Source organism: Desmodus rotundus, unplaced genomic scaffold, assembly GCF_022682495.2.
Source record: "Desmodus rotundus isolate HL8 unplaced genomic scaffold, HLdesRot8A.1 manual_scaffold_156, whole genome shotgun sequence".
NCBI lineage: Eukaryota > Metazoa > Chordata > Mammalia > Chiroptera > Phyllostomidae > Desmodus > Desmodus rotundus.
Genome location: NW_026527210.1, coordinates 124033 through 138377, shown reverse-complemented (window position 1 = coordinate 138377; position 14345 = coordinate 124033). Strand labels below are relative to the sequence as shown.

The following is a 14345-nucleotide window of genomic DNA, read 5'->3' as shown; positions in this document are numbered from 1 at the left end:
CCTGTTTTCTTGACTATCAAAAGGAATAATAGTATGATCCACCTTTTTTATAAAATTTTTATTATTCAGTTACAGTTGTCTGCATTTTCTCCCTATCCCTCCATCCCCCCCAGCCAAACCCACCTCCCTCCCCCTTGATTTTGTCCATGTGTCCTTTTTAATAGCTCCTGTAAACCCCTCTCCCCACTATCCCCTCCCCACTCCCCTGTGGCTATTTGATCCACCTTCTCTTTTAAGATTTTATTTATTTTTGGAGAGGGGAAGGGAGGGACAAGGAGAGGGAGAGAAGCATTGATGTGTGAGAGAAATATTGATGAGTTGTCTCTCGTGTGCCCCCAACCAGGGACCTGGCCCACAACCCAGGCGTGTGCTTTGACTGGGAATCAAACTGGTGACCTTTTTGCTGGATGACTCTCAACCCGCTGAGCCACACCAGTCAGGGCTGATCCACCTTTTATTTGTCGAGTTTTTATTGAGCACCTGCTGTGTGCAGGCCGTAGTGATGGCCACTGGGGATATGAAGCAGTGAACAAATACGATCCTTGGTCTTAGAAGGGGGAGGACAGAGTGTGAACCAAGCAACAAATAAGGAAAAACAGGATTTGCTGGCAAATTGCAGCTAGCCTATAAGGAGATTATGGGAGACCTCATCTTGGAGTCGAAAGGTGGGAACAGACTGAGGTGGACAGTGCAGAGCAGAATCACTAGTTTGCAGAGTCGTGAGTGGGGGCCTGGCCCTTAGGTTGAGGCGTGGTCACGTTTGCTCTTGGGAATTCCTTTGGTGTCAGGCCTCAGTATCAGGAGCATGAGGTGAGAGGCTGGGTTACCTAGAACCTTGATAGGAAGGTCACCAAGTCAGGCAGTTGGAGTCCATGTTCCCCAAGCAGGTGGCCCTCAGGAATTATGAGGACATAGGCAACCCCGAGACACATAGCCCTGCTCCACAGCTTGGGGTGAGATGGGGGTCCCTTTCATCAGAGCTGCATCCTCAAGACCTACTCGCCCCCAAGGCTCCACCTCCAAAGACCATCACTTTGTGTGTTCGGTTTCACCATGTGAGTTGGGGGTGGGGCGCAGAAACATTCATTCTGTAGCAGGGTCCCAAACTCTGGTCTCTTGATAAAGTTGGATTTAAAAAAAATATCTATGTAGTGAAGAAGGATTCAGGCAATGTAGATGTTTATGGGGAAAATGTCGAAGTCCCATTTTATTCTTCCCGGCCCTCTGCCCACCTCCTTGGAGGTTCCTGCAGGCAGTGTGGTGTGGGTCCTTCCCTTCATTTAGTGGAGTCCATCTGTGCTCTGCGTGGGGACCTGTGCTTGGCCTTTTCACTCTGATTCCCTGGAGATCTTTCCCTGGTGCCTCCCTCAGCAGGGTCAGTTCATTTAGGTAATTTAAGTGTTTTCATTTTTCTGTGGTAAGCGATGGTCATCACACACATGAGCACTACACACACATTTGAAATGGAATGGACACACAGAAGGGAAACCCAGAAGTCGTCTTGGCTTGCTCTGTGGCCTGAAGGGACAGCACGTGCCCACCTCCACCGGACTTTACTGAAACAGCCACTAGCTGGTGGCCTTGTGGCTTTGATTTTCTTTCCTTATTTTTTAAAGATTTTATTTATTTTATATTTAGACAGAGGGGAAGGGAGGGAGAAAGAGAGGGAGAGAAACATCAATGTGTGGTTGCCTCTTGCACGTCCCCTGTGGGGTACCTGGCCCACAACCCAGGCATGTGCCCTGACTGGGAATTGAACTGGTGATCCTGTGGTTCTCAGGCCAGTGCTCAATCCACTGAGCCACACCTGCCAGGGTGTGGCTTTGATTTTTGTCATTTCTGGAAGGTGAGGAAACGTTTGTCCTTCTGCACCTGGTGTCTAAAGGCAGTGGGGCCCGTGTGTGGGAATGCTGGTAACCTTCTGGGAAGGCATTCAGTCTTTGTTTTGGTGGTGGTTTACCTCTTTGTCCTCCAGGTCACCTGGACACCAGTAAGTAGGGCAGAGTCGGAATCCCTTGGGCAGAGAGGAGGTGAACCATCTGAGCTGCAGTGACCCTTGACTGGTGACAAGCAGAAGGGGACAAGGGCATGAATTTGTTTTAGCTGTCGTGTTTGAGGACGGCTCTGCTGAAGCTCTGAGGCCGTGGCGTCCTGGAGAGTGCCTCATTGCTGGGCTGAAATCATGGCCCCTGGCAGGCCCTGCAAGTGTAGCCACAAGAAGGATTTTCTGATTCCAGGAAGCCTTTGCGTGTAGATCCTTGTGTGTGAACAGCCACCCTTTGTGACCAGAGATGACACCACTGATCATTGATTGCCATCGCCGTCGTTGTGCTACGGGAGGGGAGGTGCCCAGTGTGGGGCTGAGACACACGATGAGCTTGGAGTCAGCAGGTTTGAGCCCAGCTCCACCGTCACCAGCCTGGTGACCTCTGAGCCTAATTTCCCACACAGAAAGTAGAGGCAGGATCTATCCCACCTCGATGAGTTCCGTGGGAAAATTGGGCTGGGGCATTGCCTTGGGGCCGTGGAGGAAGAGCTGGTGGTGTGGTGGCTTCTGTTCTCATCTTCACCTTTGTGTGTTCCTTCCGTTTCTCTCCTGAGTCGCTGCTGCTTTTTTCCCTTTCTCCCTCTTCATAGCTCTGCCCGCTCTTTTTGGTCCCCAAGTGTGCGCACACACAGACACACAATATTCATACAGCACACACCACACACACATACACGCAGACATGCGCCCATAAGCACAACACAAGTACACCTGTATACCCACATATGCACACTATGCATGCACAGTACACACGCACACACACTTACACCTACACACATGCACACTTGGGGGCTGCTACCAGTTCCATTTGAGGCACACATTTCTCCTAGAGTTGCTTTTTAAAAAGTGTGAGCAATTCAAAAACAGGAAAGAATAGAGAGTGACATAGCGAACGCCCTCCATTCAGGATTCACAGTTAACGTTCTCCATATTGTCGTCTCTTTCATATTTCTCCGGCTGCTGCTTGGACCTGGTCTCTTCCTTCCCGTGTCGGGTTCATGCTCCTCTGCGTGTAGGTGCTCCACGTCCGAGCTGTGGGGCTGCTTTATGAGGTGTTTTCAAAACTCGTCTGTGTGAGTCGTGTTTGCTTTGTGGTTCCATCTTGTCATTGCCACGTTGACTTACCTCGTCACTGTTTGTCCATTTCCTTGTTGAGGAACCTGCAGGGTGGCTGCAACTTTTTATGCTTGAAATTCGTTTATCGGTCAACATGTTGAATATCTCTGCAACCAAAATATGTACGTAAATTGAAGTGAGAATTTTAAAAGAATTTTTCTCCAGGTTCGAGTGGGCATTACAAATACTCAACTGATGAAAACAACACAAATATTACAGTTTTTATAAATAACAAACATAAATACTAAAAAGCATTGGACATGTATCTCTTAAATAGATGAGTTACATCCCCGCCTCCCCCCGCCAGAGGATTCATGTAGTCACAGTTGAATACAACCTGTTGCTGGGATGAGACAGGTCAGTGTCAGCTCTGGTTCTGTTTTTCATTTTAGGTTGAGAAACCGTGTTCACATAAATCAGTTGATGGGAATGAACATGGGTTTGATAGAGCAATAGCCTCAAATTCCAACTTACTTGCCAACAAACACAAAGATCACATACAGATCTAATACCCCCAAAGTTGTTGATGATTTACAAGGTCACAACTTGGTCAGGTTCCTCCAGTTCCTAATAACAGCCTTACTGAGGTAAAGTTCACACACTCTTAAAGTCGCCCTTTTAAATACACAGTTCAGTGGGTTTTCCAGAACATGGTTCGTTTCATGGTGTCACAGCCACTGTTGTAACACACATCCTTGTGCCCTGTCTTCAGTCTTTTAAAAATAACTTTCCTGTTTTCAAGTAATACAGGTTAGTTGTAAAAATGTTAAAGTAAAAAAAAAAAAGTAATGCTCGTCCATTGCCTGTTAATCCAGAGGTTTTATTCCGTAGCATTTACACCTCTGAAGTTATTAAAACTTAAAACTGCACCAAGATGTGGGGGCCTCCTGTGTATAGTCCATCAGGGTGTGAAAAGTGCTCTGGAAAAGAACAGCAGAGAGGGGAATGGGCGAGGTTGGTCAGCAGGCCAGGTGCAGGAGTGGGAGTTGTACATTTAAAATGGAACCGTCAGAAAGGCCTTGCTGGGAAGGACAGATGTGGGACAGGGTCAAGGCAGAACTCTTGGGGAAGAACTTCATAAGCAGCTGAAAGAGCAAGTGCGCGGGCCCTGGGTATGAATGGGGTTGGCAGGCCTGCATCGTGCAGTCCATGGGGAGGAGTTTAGTTGTGTAGTCCGGAGGTCATCAGAAGCTTTTGAGCGGGGGAATGTGGGACATAGACTTCGGGGCTAGGTGAGGGTGGGGAGGCTGGTGGGGTGGATTACAGGAGATGCTGGTGGCTTTGACCAGGGTGGTGGCCATAGAAACATGTTAGAATCAGGAGCCCAGAGAGGAAAAAGGAGTAAAGCCCCTTGTGTTAGTTATTTCTTACTGAGTGACAAATTGAAAATTTAGCTTATTATCTCTCAGTTTCTGTGGATCTGGAATTTGGGAGTGACTTGGCTGGTGGTTTTGGCTCAGGGTCTCCCATGAGGTTGCAGTCAAGCTGTGCGCTGGGCCGCAGGATCTGCTTCCCGGGTAGCTTTCTTGTGCAGCTGCAAGCTGTTGCTGGCTGTGGCTGGAGGTGTCGGTTCCTTGCCAAGTGGACCTCTCCATAGGGCAGGTTGAGTGTCTTTATAACATGGAGGCTGACTTCTTCCAGAGCCTGGGAAGTCCCACTTCATCTTTTCTACAGTATCTTGCTGGTCACACAGGTCAGCCCTATTCAGTGTGTAGGATGCATCTACAGAGGAGGTGAGAACCATGGGGGCCTTCTTGGAGGAGGTCTACCTCATCCATTTTTTGCCTGTGGAGGGGAAAGTCTGGGAACTTGGGGGGACATAACATGGTTGGACCTTGAATGTCCCTGGATACGACATGGGAATGAGGTTGGAGCAGGAGCCTCAAGGCCAGGGACCTGTCTCCCACCTGGAAGGCCTTGCAGGGACAACCTGGCTTCCGATTTTGATTCTGCCTTTTCCTGAGCCTTCCCTCCAGATGAGTTCCAGCCTCAGGACTCTCGGGGGTCGGGGGGAGTCACATATGAATGAAATAATAACTCAGACTTGGAGCTTGGATTTGGGCTGGGGGGAGCCGACTTAGTCTCAGGTCAGGGAGCGTGTATTCATCTGCTAGTCCTATCATAAGCACCACAAACTGGGTGGCTTAAAACAACAGACTTTGTTCTTACAGTTATAGATGCCAGAAGTCCAAAACCAAGGTGTTAACAGGGTTGGTTCCTTCTGCAGGCTCTAGGGAGGATCCTTCCTTGCTTCTTCCAGATTCTGGTGGCTCTGGGCATTCCTTGGCTTGTAACCACATCACTGCAATGTCTGCCTCCGTCTTCACACTTCCTCCCCTTCTTTCTGTGTGCCTCTGTGTCCAGATCTCCCACTTTCTCTTATGAAGACTGGTAACTTGATTTGGGGCCCACCCCACCGTCGTCCGACCTTCTCGTTTGTAAAGACCCTATTTTTGAATAAGGTCACGTGCACGTTTACCAGGGGTCGGGACTGGAACATATCCTTGTGGGAAACACAACTCAACTTGCTAGAGAAGGAACAGTGTTGGAGTTGAGTGCTGCATGAGTCCCTGAGCGGGGGGAGAGGTCCTGCAGAGGGAAGGGTGTTGGGGTGGGTGCAGAGGTGGGGCGGGCCGGGTGGACGGGCTGAGGCCTGCAGTGCAAGTGGGAGGCACGGCCCATGACGGCTTCTCTCCGAATGGTGCGTTTCTCAGGGTTGAGCCTCTTCAGCCATCTGATGGTCCCACTGGAGCATCAGGTTGTGGTAAACCTTCAATGTCTCTGGTTATATTTTGTTTGCTTTTTTCTTCTATTGATTATGTTCCAGTTAAAGGTGAGATCATATGGTATTTGTCCCTCACCTCCTGGCTTATTTCACTTAGCATAATGCTCTCCAGTTTCATCCATGCTGTTGCAAAGGGTCTAAGCTCCTTCTTTCTCTCTGCTGCGTAGAATTCCATTGTGTAAATATACCATAGTTTTTGGATCCACTGAAGTTAAGAACAATCTAACAATAGCCAGGGCGGGGGGAGGGGGGGTGGGGGCGGGGACAGTGGGAAGAGGGGATTACAGGAACTACTATAAAGGACACATGGACAAAACCAAGGGGGAGGGTGGAGGTGGGGGAGAGAGGTGGGTTCACCTGGGATGGGGTGGAGGGATGGGGAGAAAAGGCATACAACTGTAATTGAATAACAATAAAAATTAAAAAAAAAAAAAAGGTTGTGGTAAACCTTAATCTACAGCTGTGTTTTGTCTTTTTTTTAACCAGGAAACTACTTCGCTTCACACTTTTTCATGGGAGGTGAGAAATTTGACACCCCCCACCCTGAAGGTTACCTCTTTGGAGAAAACATGGATCTGAACTTCCTGGGCAATCGCCCAGTCCAGGTGGGTCTTGTAGGGCTGGGTGTGTGGGCAGTGGGGGCGAGACCTCGGCCTTCAGCCATCCGTGTCCCAGCTGCAAGGACAGGTGGGCACTGAGTTACCCCAAACTGGGCAGAGCTGCCAGCCGGATGTGTGCACATGACGTGTGCATGCGGCATGTCCTGGTGGTGCTCCCTTAGAGGCGGGGGGACCAAGGGCGGGCCCCTGGGGACAGAGTACCTGCTGTTGAACCTGGTGCACCCATGCTCTGGGGTTGCGCATGGTCATGGCTTTGATCCCAGGCCTCTTGGACAACTTTCTTTGAAAAGAAAAGAACATCCATGTTCCATGGAACAGTAGACAAGAGATAAGACCCGAAGGAGAAATGCAAGTGGCTGGTGAACAGTTTTTACAAGTGCCTTATCAGTCACCAGAGAAGCACACATTCACGTGTTGCATTCCGTTTGTTCACTGTTCGTTGGCACTTTCTGTGTTCCTGGGACCCTTCCAGGGGACAGAGGACAGACCCTGCCAGCTCCCTAGCAGGGCATGCAGACAGTAAAGAAGAGGACAGTTGACAAATGGAGACTGAAAAGGGAGAGGGGGACAGGAGAGGGCTCCTGAGGGGGGACGCTGAGTGGGAATTCGGTCCCCACTGTGAGTGAGTGGCCAGGCTGGAGGCCCTTTCTCTCAGGAGGCACTGGGCCCCATCCCCTGAAGCTGTTGAGTCCTGGGGTTTCCCTGGTCTAGGGTGTGAGGTCCTCTGGACCAGGGAGGGTTCTCTAGGCTGTTTCAGCCATAGAGCAGCTGGTTGACACTGAATCTTGATCCCAGTGGATGAGAGGCTAGAGACTAGGGCCCAGAGTGCTGGCCTCCACCACCCTCCCAAGTCCATGAGAATGAGAACAGGACCTTGCCATCCATATCTTTGAAGCCTCAGCTTTGACCCAGGGCCTGGCTCATACAGGCCTCCTGTAAATCATTTTTTTTTAATCTTTTACTTCAAGACCACCACAGATTCACCTGCAGGTGTAAGAAATAATACAGAGAGCCCCAGCTGGTGAGGACTGATAGCTGACCTGCAAACCAAAGGGTCGCCAGTTTGATTCCCAGTCAGGGCATGTGCCTGGGTTGTGGGCCAGGTCCCCAGTAAGGGGGTATGTGAGAGGCAACCACGCATAGATGTTTCTTTCCCTCTCTCTCTCCCTCCCTTCCCCTCTCTCTAAAAATAAATAAATAAAACATTTTTTAAAAAGAAAAGAAAAGAAATAATGCAGAGAGATCCCGTGTGCCCTTTACCCAGATTTCCCTGGCGATGGTGCCATGTAAAACTCCGTGTGTTCTCACAAGCAGGAACCGACACTGATGCATCCACGTTTTCCAGGTGCTGCCAGTTTTACTGCACTGTGTGTGTGTGCACACGCGTGTGCACATGACTCTTCCCATATCTTTATTGACCACTGACCTTGAATGGAAAGATTGCCTGGTTCAGGGCAGTGGTGGGAACGAGGCTTGAGAGCCCCAACCAGATCCCTCAGGCCAGGTCACATTCACTGAGAGTCCTTCCTGGAATAGAGGGACCATGACCACGTGACCACAATCCTTCACGGTGCTCTGGTCCCAGCTCTGCCTTGTGCTGGCCATGTTGCCTGCAGTTTACTTTGATGTGAATGAGGACAATGTCATCCGGTGGTCGGCGTGAGGGCCCTGGAGCACCTGGTGGGGGCAGAGCTTGGATTACCCCTGTTTTCTGCCCTCTGCCACGTAGGGGAGTCATCTGGGATTGCATTGGGTTTTTCCCTCCTAGTTTCCTTATGTCACCCCTGCCCCCCATGAGCCGGTGAAGACGCTGAGGAGCCTGGTGAACATCCGAAAAGACTCACTCCGGCTCGTAAGGTAACCCTTGACCCCTCCGCATTCTTTAAACTAGTGGCTCTCAGCTGGTGACTTGTACCCCGGTGATGTTGGGCTGTGTCTGGAGACATTTTTGGTTGTCACAGCTGGAGGTGATGTCTAGCAGGCAGACAGCAGGAAGGTTGCTAGGTGCCCCACAGTGCACAGGATGCCCCCGCAACCAAGAATGATGCAGGTCTGACTGTCACGGTTGAGAAACCCCTTTAAGCTTGAAAGACCTGAGGCTTCTGGGGCCGTCTCTAAACCAAGAGAATTTGTAGGAGACAAGGGAAAGAGAACCCTGCATTGTTGAACCTTATTGTCCAAACAGGGAGTGGGCCTCCACATTTCTAGAAGGGAGTGATGCAGCCAGGCAGCCAACTCAGGGGCCCCTCAGGGTATGGTGTGCACTGTGCAAGAGGGGCATGCCCCCTGACCTACTACCTGTTCCTCTGGCTCCCTGGCAGGTACAAAGATGGTGCCGACAGCCCCACTGAGGACAGTGAGAAGCCCCGCGTCCTCTACAGCCTGGAGTTCACCTTCGATGCTGATGCGCGGGTGGCCATCACCATCTACTGCCAGGCGGTGGAGGAATTTCTAAATGGGATGGCTGTGTGAGTCCCTGTGGCGCATGGTAGGCCCAGGGTGGCAGGGCAGGGCCCCAGTAGCTGTGCACTTGTCTGAATTATATACTTGAACTTTCAGAGGCTTTATTTGAGATAAGGGTCATTTGGATTCCAAAAGTTTGAAACCTGCAACTTCGGCACAACTACAGAAGTGCAGGCCTGCCTCCAGTCTGTGGGGCCAGACCCGGGCGGGATGGGCGGAGATGCCCTGTCTATCCTGTGGGAGAGAACCACTTGGAGGCCAGACTTGATCTGAGGATGGAGCGGTGGTTGAAAGCTGCAACTTTGAGTCTTTTTGCACACGAGCAACCCGCAGTGCCAGTTTCTCAGGCCAGGCATGCCAGGGCCCTTCAGAGTATCCTTTGTCCTAAAGAGAGAGAGACAGAAGCCCAAGGGACAGTAAGTGTGTGGTGGGGGGGAGGGGGGGAGGATAAAAGTTGTGTGTTGGATTCCTGAGTGGGGAGATGTCCAAGTTTATTAGAATTAGAAATCTATGTACTCTTTGATCCAGCTATCCCTTTTCTGGGAATTCATTTGGGGGATATACTTGCATGTGTGGCTGAGAGGTATGTAGAAGAGGGTCCTGGAAGCATTGTTTGGAAAAGCAAAGATACTGGGGACCACCTGGTGTCCGCCATAGGGGCCTGGTTGAGTCAGAGTCAGACTGCAGTGGGACCGGTGCGGCGTTCAGAGGACACGGCATCTCTACATGTGGTGGCTACAGGACAGCTCAGGTGTCTGAGCAATAAAGGAGCAGAGCGTAGGCGGCTGCTCCTGGAATATCAAAGAAGAGACACTCATGCATACAGGTGTAAATATGCCTCAGCTCTCCCAAGAGTGATACTTGAGTTGTGGATGGGCAGAGAAGCAGCAGGTGGCTGGGAGCAAACACAGGGTGCAGGGGTGGTGGGGAGGGTACTTGGTACTATGTATATTTCTGTACCATGTTTGTTCAGAAAAGTCAACAAACCGTAAAAAGCTATATCTGTAAAGGTAGCCAGGTTATTTGGTAGGTGTGGGCTCTGGAAGACTCATAAAACCAGGCTAGACCCAAGCAGAGCTGGTGGTGAGCAGAATGAGGCCTTGAGGTTCTCGGGGTGTGATAGGCTGGCTTCCTGCCCCACCAGAGAAGGGCTGGGACTTGTAGGGTGGGACCACTAGGTGTCCAAAAGACCAGTGCCTGCCAGCCCCTGCCTCAGCGGTCCTATGACGGTGGGGATCGCCCTGAGGTTGGGATACAGCAGAGTGTTTGCTCCTGGTAGAGTCTCACCATCCTTTCTCTCGGCTGCCCCTTCAGGTACAGCCCCAAAAGCCCTGCCCTGCAGTCTGAGACCGTCCACTATAAGAGGGGGGTGAGCCAGCAGTTCTCCCTGCCCTCCTTCAAGATCGACTTCTCAGAGTGGAAGGATGATGAGGTAACCGCCTGGCTGGACCCCCTTTTCCCCTGGCCCCTTGCCTGAATTTCTTCCTCTTAGTGGGGGGTGAGCACAGTGGGGTCTGTTTGCTCAGATTCTTCACATGGTTGATAAGCTACAGGAGTGGCTGCCGACCAAGGCATGTGTGCTCATTTGCACATGCGCTGCACGGAGGAATGCAGTTTGGTCCAAGTGTTGGCTGGACTGGATGCCTGAGGTGAGAAGGCAGCGGCAGAGGCCCTGGTGCCCAGCTTTGGTGCAGGTACAGTCTCAGGACCACGAGACTGCAGCGTGGCAGGGTCCCCTCCACCTAGTGGTTCCGTAGCTAGGGTTAGTAATTTATGGGATGTAAAGGGTGTTCATTGCAGCTCTGTCTGTAATAGTAAACACTGGAAACAACCTACATGTCCATCACTGATGTTACTGGAACCACCCATGTATACGATGTGGGCACCCTGTTTCACATGTATTATGGGATGCCATGCAGCTTTAGAGCACATGAAAGACGTCTTGTGTACTGTGCATACCGACGTGGAAAGCCCCTTCTGGGCTTGGAGAAGAGCAAGTGGCAAAGAAATGCACTATAGTCTCATGTATGTGGCAAACACAAAAATGCACACAACCATTTCCACAGGTATGACGTGTGGGTATATAACCTTGAGGAAAAACCGGAGAAGATACTCATCAATCAGAGGATACTCTGACCTGAGGACAGAGGTCGTTTCTGCAGAGGGCCGTGGTCTAAGGAAGAGAGTCATATAACACGCTGCGCATGTGTAGTCGGCCCCCTGTGTCCTTGGGTTCTGCATTCACGGGTTCAACACGGACGAAAAATGTTTTTATTTTTATTTTTTAATTATACTTTATTGATTATGCAGTTACAGTTGTCCCAATTTTGAAAAATATTTTTAAAAAAATGTCCCATTGCTGATGTGTGCTATGTAGTTAGGCCTGCGATGGGATGTACACGTCTGAACGCGTATAAGCTTCATTTTGTAGTCATTACTCCCCAAATAGTACAGAACAACAACTATTTATATAGCGTTTACGTTGTATTAGCTACTGTGAGTGATCTAGAGATGACTAACCGTGTATGGGAGGCCGTGTGTAGGTGTGTGCAAACGCTGTTCGTGTAGGGGACGTGAGCATCCGAGGGTTTCGGTGTCCGAGGAGGCCCGGGACCTGGGCCCCACCGGTCCTGAGGAACAGACTGTACCGGGTACCGACACTAATACGCTTCTGAATTATTTTGTTTTGTTGTTTTTTTACCAGTTTATCAAGGTGTAATTTATATGCTGTAAAACTGGTCCGTTGTTCTATTCAGGGACTTCAGTAAATCCAAGTCCCAACCACCACCAATCCCGTTTTAGAGCCTAGCTTCCATCCTTCTCATAGGAGCGCCCCTCGTGCGCATTTCATCCGTTCCTACCCTACAGCCCGTCAGACACTCGCCTGCTCTGTGTCCCTGGGTTTGCCTGCGATGGACATTTCATATAAACCTGGCTGCTTTCACTCGGTGTCCTGTCTTCTTTCGGCTGCTGGTTATTATGAATAATGGTGCTATTTTCTATACAAGTTTTTGTTTGAATGCCTGTTTTCATTTTTCTTGGCTATAATTTTTTTTATAATTTAATTTAAAATTGTTTTTCAGACTTTTTTTAAAGAGCAACTTTAGGTTCACAGCAAAATTAAGAGATAAGGTATGGAGATTTCCCTACCTGTGCCAACACATGTATAATTTTTATATTTTTATTGATTCATATTGTGGACGTCTTTCTAGGGCAGTGCTTACAGACCTCCTTGCAGCTGGAGTGGTTTCTTTGCTAGTTTTCCCCACCAGCCCCCTTGCGGGGTTCCATTTATTTCAGTCAAAGCCACAAAGCCAAAGGGCAGTCTTCCTCTGCCCTTTGTTTTTTCCTTATTTCCTGGTGTCCGTCTGGCCTGGGGTTTGCAAAGACCTGTCCAGCAGGCTTCACTGTGTCTGAAGAGCCCAAGGGAGAGCCCAAGGGTGCCAGGGTATGAGGTCCCCACCAGGGCTGGGTAGGGGAAGAGTGAAGTGTGAGCCAGGAAGCCTGCCAATCACTCATGCAGGCTTCAGCTGCCTGGCTTCTTCCTGACCTAGGGCGTTGCTTTTCCCTGAGAAAGCTTCTCTCCTTGCAGTAAAAATAAACGTCTTCCTCACCCTCTCTGGGGTGGGTGGAAGCTTCTGTCCTCTCCAAGCACGCTTAGCTCTGGCGCTTGACTTCTGTGGAGTGGGAATTTGGGGGAGATGGTCCTCGCTCCCTGGTCCCCACACTCTTTGGGCCCCTTTCCTGGGAGTCTCAGCCTCCTATGTAATGCAGCTGGGATGGGGTGCCAGCTGCAGGTGCACAAAGGAAGTAATCAGAATTGAATACACATTTGCCATTTTAATCATTTTTATCTATTTTGCCACAAAAAGAGGAAGACATAGCCAGGCCTTTTGTCTGTCTTCGCAAGCTCTGCTGCAATGCCATCCTCCCTGTCCCTTCTCCCTCCAGCTCAGTCTGACGTCCCACCTCCTTTTTTCCCTCAGTTGAACTTTGACCTTGACCGGGGAGTGTTTCCAGTGGTCATTCAGGCCATGGTGGATGAAGGAGATGGTGAGAGGCCTTTCTTCTTCATTCTCCCTTCCAGCATGTGGACCCTGCAGGAAGAATCCACTTCCTGCCTCAGTCATCAGGAAGGAGTTTATGTGGAAGTGATAAAGGATGTGGGAGCCTTGTCAGCAGGTTTAGGGTCGTGGGGCTCAAGCAACTAGCTCTCCATCTCCTCTCTAGGGCCCTCTTGGTGCTTCCCCCACCTGGGGTTGTGGGGCCTCATTCCAGCTCAGGAATTCCTGGCCAGCCTGTCCCCCACCCCCAGTGGGAAGGCCCTGTGGCAACCTTGCTTACACTGCGGTAACAGCAGCTAGACAGGCCTCCAGTTCTGGTGTCCACCTCACAGTGGAATGAGGGAGACAGTTAGCAGGGACCTGCAGGGAGCTTAGACAGGCCCTCTTCAGGCCGTGCAGATTTCCTCACCGACCCAGCCAGTCCTGCTAGGTCTCTCTTCCACCTCTGTGGGCTTCAGGCCTCTAGTCTATAGTGTGAATTGTGGAGCTCTGCCAGGTTGGGCTGGTCCCCAGGCCCACTGGCAGAGTCTGGCTCCTTGGCCTGCCTGAAACGTCCCTCCTGTGCAGAAGCAGACAACAGGTGCCGAGTCAGCCTCAGCAGTTGAGTGGCTGCTTTGGAGGAGGAGTAAGGTGTGAGCCAAAGGGAGGCAGGAACCCCCGGGCAGAGGAAGGCAAGATAAGGAGGAACCCTCCAAAGGCTTGAGGCCTGCAGGCTGCGAGCATGGGAAAGCATCTGCTGAGAGGAAGGAGAAAGAAGCTGGGGGAGGGGGCAGGTCAGCGCTCTGAGTGCTCTCTCTTCTCTCTCTCGAGCAGTTGTGGAGGTGACTGGCCACGCCCATGTGCTGTTGGCTGCCTTTGAAAAGGTAAGTGCTATCCTGCACCTTGACCTGGGAGCTATGGGCAGAGAGGTGGTATTTTGAGACCAGGAGTCTGGAGATCATGCCAGGCCTGGGCACATGGGAGGCTCCCCCGTGGTTCCTGGCGTCAGGGGAGATGATGCATCTCAGGAGGCTGGGCCTTCAAGTCTAGCGTTATCATCAGGAGGCTTTTCAAGGGCTTGTGGTATGTGGTGAGGGCATGTTTTGGGGTGGCCAACCCACTAGAAGTCCCTGTAATCTGCCCACTAGAAGTCCTTGTAATCTGCCAGCACAGGGGTGGGATGCCCACATGGAGGGCTCTGGTCAGACCAGCTTTCCTCTGGGATTCAAAGGGATCCTCCAGGGACACCAGCTCCTATGGCTGTGGCCTTTCCC

The 14345-nt window shown here is 50.8% G+C and overlaps 1 protein-coding gene across 3 annotated transcripts in view; it reads left to right on the top strand.

Moving 5' to 3' along the window:
- The window catches only part of MGRN1 (mahogunin ring finger 1), a 47311-nt gene that overhangs the window by 11602 nt on the left and 21364 nt on the right, over positions 1-14345 (top strand). For all 3 annotated transcript variants that reach the window (XM_024553331.3, XM_024553330.3, XM_045189845.2), the window contains exons 2-7: positions 6432-6550; positions 8334-8422; positions 8887-9033; positions 10343-10460; positions 13015-13081; positions 13906-13955. In XM_024553331.3, the coding sequence (XP_024409099.1) occupies positions 6432-6550; positions 8334-8422; positions 8887-9033; positions 10343-10460; positions 13015-13081; positions 13906-13955 (590 nt within the window). The remainder of the gene's footprint in view (positions 1-6431; positions 6551-8333; positions 8423-8886; positions 9034-10342; positions 10461-13014; positions 13082-13905; positions 13956-14345) is intronic.